Source organism: Penaeus chinensis, chromosome 25 (genome assembly GCF_019202785.1).
Source record: "Penaeus chinensis breed Huanghai No. 1 chromosome 25, ASM1920278v2, whole genome shotgun sequence".
NCBI classification, from domain to species: Eukaryota; Metazoa; Arthropoda; class Malacostraca; order Decapoda; family Penaeidae; genus Penaeus; species Penaeus chinensis.
Window position 1 is genome coordinate 17,544,860 of NC_061843.1, and position 5,000 is coordinate 17,549,859.

A 5,000-nucleotide genomic window follows, 5' to 3' on the forward strand; every position below is an offset into this window, starting at 1 on the left:
GAAGGGAGAGAGAGAGGAAAAGAGAGGGGAGAAGAGAGAAGAGAGAGAGAGAGAGAGAGAGAGAGATTCAGCGAACAAGGAAAAAGGAAAGAAAAATAATGTGATAAACTGATGTTATGATAAAACTGATAAACATATTACTGTTATGTGTTGTAACTGATCGAAGATATGTGATGAGCTGATGTAATGATAAAGATGATAATTAAATATTTGTAAAAATATAAAAATTATTTAAACTAAGATGAAAAAGAAATCATAAAAAATCCTCATAAAAAGGTAAAATAATGCAATATAAAACTGTTGTGTTGGTTATGGTAACGAAGACTGACATGGTTATGCTCAGAAGATGGAACATTAAGAGAAAGATGGAGAGAGAACGCAGATATGATAAACAAAGAAGGAGAATGATAATACAAAAAAAAACAAGCCAATAAAACACGAGAAATGGACACAAACAATGAGATAATCATGGTATATGATGATAAAGATGAGAAGCAAAGAAAACGGAGAACTATGTCAAAATAAATAAATTAATAAATAAACAAAAGTGCAAATTTGGGAAAAAGGGGGGAAAGGAGGGGAAATGGGGGAAAAAAGGGGAAAAAGGGGAGTGAGAGAAAAGAGAAATTTGAAGGGGGAGTGGCTGTTGGGGGGGGGGGAAAGGGGAAAAGGGGAGGGAAAAGGGGGGGGAGGGGAGAGGGGGAGGAAGGGAGGAGGGGGGAGAAAGGGGGAGGGGAGAAGGCGGAGAAGAGAGGAGGAGGGGAGAAAGGGGGGTGGGGAGAGGGGGAGGAAGGGAGGAGGAGGGGAGAAAGGGGGGAGGGGAGAAGGTGAGGGGAAGGGCGGAAAGAAGGAGGGGAGAAGGGGGGAAAGGGAGAGGGGGAAAAGGCAAGGGGAAAAGGGATCGGGAGAGGGAGAGAGAGTAAAAAGAATGATGTGGAGGAGGGGAAGGAGAGGGAAAAGAGAAAAGAGGAAAGAGACAAGTGAAGAGTGAGGGGAGAGGAAAGAGGAAAAGCGAGGAGAGAGAGAAGAAGAGAAGAAGAGAAGAAGAAAGGAGAGAGGAGGGAAGGGGAAAGAAACAAAGGAAGGGGAGGAGAAAAAAGAAGAGAAGAAAAGAGAAAAAAAGAGAGAAAGGAGAGAAGAAAGAGAGGGGAGGAATGAGGAGGGAGGAGGGAGGGAGGGGGGGAGGGAGGGAGGGAGAGAGGGAGGGAGGGATTTAGGGAGGGAGGGAAAGGGAGGGAGGAGGGAGGAGGGAGGAAAGGGGGAGGAAGGAGGGAGGGAATAGGAGGGAGGGGGGAAAGTTAGGGAGGGAGGGAGAGAGGGAAGGGAAGGAGGGAGTAAGGAGTTGGGGAAGGGGGGAAGGGGGGAGGGAGGGAGGAGGGAGGGAGGGAGGGAGGGAAGGAGGATGTTGACAGCGAGAAGGTCCTGTTTCATACTTCTCCGACCGCAGCCTCTCCTGTTTGTTTGTTCGCCAAGAGGTGTTGAGAGTGTCGGGGACGCGGTCGAAGGGGGGTGGGTGGGGGGGGTGGAGGGGGGGTTGTGATACTCTCCGAAGGCGGGGGTGGTCGTGCTTGAATTTCCCGTACATTGAATCGTGCTTGAAGTAAAGCTTGAAGTGGGTACTTAACCGTACTTGAAGTCATGCTTGAAGTCGTACTTGAAGTCGTACTTGAAGTCATGCTTGAAGTCGTATTTGAAGTCGTACTTGAAGTCGTACTTGAAGTCATGCTTGAAGTCGTACTTGAAGTCGTGCTTGAAGTCATGCTTGAAGTCGTACTTGAAGTCGTACTTGAAGCCATGCTTGAAGTCGTACTTGAAGTCGTGCTTGAAGTCATGCTTGAAGTCGTACTTGAAGTCGTACTTGAAGTCATGCTTGAAGTCGTATTTGAAGTCGTACTTGAATCTTGATTTTTTTTTCTGTATTGTACTTTGTGGTCATACGGGGGTCGTACTTGTAATTTTTACTTAGGGGTCGTACGAAAAGGGTAGTAGTAGTAGTTAGTAGTACTTGGTAGTACAATGATAATGATGATAACAGTGATGCTGCTACTACCTCTCAGGATGATAATGATAATGATATTAATAATAATAATAATAATAATAATAATATTAATAAAAAGGATAATAACAATAATGATAAAAATAATAATGATGATAACAACAACAATAATAGTAATGTTAATAATAATAATGATAATAGTAATGTTAATACTACTACTACTACTACTACTTCTACTACTAATAATAATAATTATAATGATATTGATAATAATAATAATAATGATAATGATAATAAAAAAAAAAAAAATAATAATAATAATAATAATAATAATAATAATAATAATAATGGTGATAATAATAACAATAGTAATAACAGTAATGTTACGAATGATGTTGCTGTTAATACAAGTGTCGGACGGAATATATCTTAGATAAATGTTCATAAGACCGATAATCCCCCATTATTTTCCTGCCCGAGATCGTCCTAAAAGCTTTGCAAAAAATTTCGTGCAACTTTTTTCTGCCGGGTTTCATATCTTTCGAGAGATTAGATCAATTGCACTCAAAAGTTTGCTCATAACAGTCGCCACAATATGCTTATTTGTCTCAGAGGTGAGTTTATTCCTATGAGAGTCATTGTTCCAAGGTTATTGGGCGTCTGTGATTGGCATATGACAGCCGATCCCACGCGGTAAATATTTGCAATCGTTTCTGCGGGTGATTGTTGATAAGATCGGATTTCTAAAAACGGTTTTTGTGACTCTAATGTTGGGTGATTGTCAGTGGTTAGGAGAGATGTGTTGTGTTACGGTGTTGTATGGTAATGATTGTGGTAGTTTGGAGGAGGGTCTGTCGATCTATCGGTCTCCCGCTCTTGGTCTCTTTCTTGCTCTCTCTCTCTATCTCTGTCTCTCTCTCTCTGTCTCTCTCTTTCTCTCCTCACTCTCTTTCTCTCTCTCCTCCCCTCCCCATATCTATCTCTCTCTCTTTTCTCTCTCTCCTCTATCTCTCTCTCTCTCTCTCTCTCTCTCCTCTCACTCATCTCTCCCTCCTCTCCTATCTATCTATCTTTCTCGGTCCGCTCTCTCTCCCCTCTCTCTCTCTCTCTCTCTCTCTCATCTCTCTCTTCTTCATCTCCCCTCTCTCTCTCTGTCTTGGTCACCTCCTCTCTCTCTCACTCTTACCTCCTCTCTTTTTTTTGGGCGATCTCTAAACGTCTCTCCCCTCCCTTCTCTCTCTTCCCTCTCCTCTCTCTTTCTTGGTCGCGCTCTCTCTCCTCCTCTCCTCTCTCTCTCTCCTCTCTCTCCTCTCCCTCTCTTCTTCTCTCTCTCTCTCCTCTCTTTCTTTTGGGCGCTCTCTCTCTCTCTCCTCTCTCAACTCTCTCTCTTTTCTCTCTCTATTCTATCTATCTCTCTCTCCCTCTCTTCTTTCTCTCTCTCTCCTCTCTCCCTCATCTCTCTCTCTCTCTCCTCCCCCCCTCCCCCCTCCCTCCCTCCCTCCCTCTCTCTCTCTTTCTCTCTCTCTCTATCTCTCTCTATCTCTCTCTCTCTATCTCTGTCTTTACCTTTCTATATTTCTCTCTCTCTCCACCTTTTCTTTCCTCTCTTCTTGCTCCTTCCCCTTTACCTCATTTCCTCCTTGGTTTCGTTTAATGATCTTCTCTTATTTTTCATTTTAGAAGACAAGATGAAGATTGATTCCCCGTGTCCGTTTCGCCGGCTTCGACTCACTGCACCTGAGTGTTCGAAACCGCGCTCGTTAGTCATCTTTGGTGATCAACTCTCGACACGTTGATGAGGATAATGTATCAAGGCAGTTAATGATAGCCCCGTGGCCTTGCTGATTACTGTAATTACTGCGGGAAATGCTGTGATTATGGTGATTGTGTGGTGATCATAGTAGGGCGCGGGTTGATATGCAGTGGATATGGTTATGGTGTCATAGTGGCACCGCTGAGTGACTCCGGTGGTTAAGTCGCTTCGCTGGCATTGAGGTTTGTAGAAAGGACGGTTGAGTGTCTTTCCGATACGCTGTGTTATTTTAGATGTTGTTGATTAGATTGTGGTGCGAAGGGTTGCGCAGTTGCAAAGAGATCACTTATTTTTTTCCCTCTAAGTGTTGTTCCTAAAGCGATATTCGGTGAAGTGATACAAAATGTTTAGTGTTTCCACCTTTTCCCATTGTCACATCTTTTGTGTTTTCATTTTACTATTTTTTTTCACATCATTTCGCGCGGACGCAACGTGCAACAAGGCCTCGAGACGTGCAACAGAAGGAGGCATCCGAAGTCACAGATGATAAAAGCCAAGGCAGATTCGCTCCTGAGGATTCGGTGTGCAAATGCCTGACAAAGATGAATGTGTTTCGGGCGTCTCGAGAGGCACCAATTCATTCGTCAGCGCTGTGATATGATCTAAAATGCTGCTTATGCATTTCCTTATCATATTTATCCCTCTGCCACTGATTGATTAAGGACTGTTTTCCCCTGACCCGTAAGCACCCCCAGGAAATCGTCCATTTGTTCATCGGGTTACATTGTTCATGATAGGGAGCGTCACCTCCGGTTATTTGGAAAATACACGCCGGTTTAGGACTCCAGCGAGGATGCGTCCTGATTGGCAAAAGGATGAACTGTCATTCAGTTATTCGTTTCGATCCTCACTGAAGCATACCTGTGTTCTAGACTATATTCCTTAGGTCTTTATTTTTAGTATGTGTTCTTCCCGAGTTCCTCCAGCACCAGTGTGTTCCAAAGGTGGGCGTTGAAATCAAGGTCGTGACGAAAGAACCACATGGTTTCATGACCCGACTGTACAAGCTTGTTTTCCACTCCACGAGGTCGTCATGGGTCAAGGCAGGTCGTACGATGGGTGGTTGTTACAGCTGATGTAATGATCATTTGGTCTCTCGTACACGGTTGCTTTGTCTGAGTTTATTGTAGTCATTTTGGGCGATGACGTGTTGCTATTTATTTACCCCGAGTCGTAAATTATAACTCGAGA

The 5,000-nt window shown here is 43.8% G+C and overlaps 1 protein-coding gene across 1 annotated transcript in view; it reads right to left on the reverse strand.

Annotated features, from left to right (window-relative positions):
- LOC125038642 overlaps positions 1-3,764 on the reverse strand; it is a 10,089-nt gene extending 6,325 nt beyond the window's left edge. Inside the window, exons 1-2 of the mRNA XM_047632183.1 lie at positions 3,625-3,764; positions 1,626-1,924 (exon numbers count right to left, since the gene is read on the reverse strand). Of these exons, the coding sequence (XP_047488139.1) occupies positions 1,626-1,924; positions 3,625-3,764 (439 nt within the window). The remainder of the gene's footprint in view (positions 1-1,625; positions 1,925-3,624) is intronic.
- Between the last annotated feature and the right edge of the window lie 1,236 nt (positions 3,765-5,000).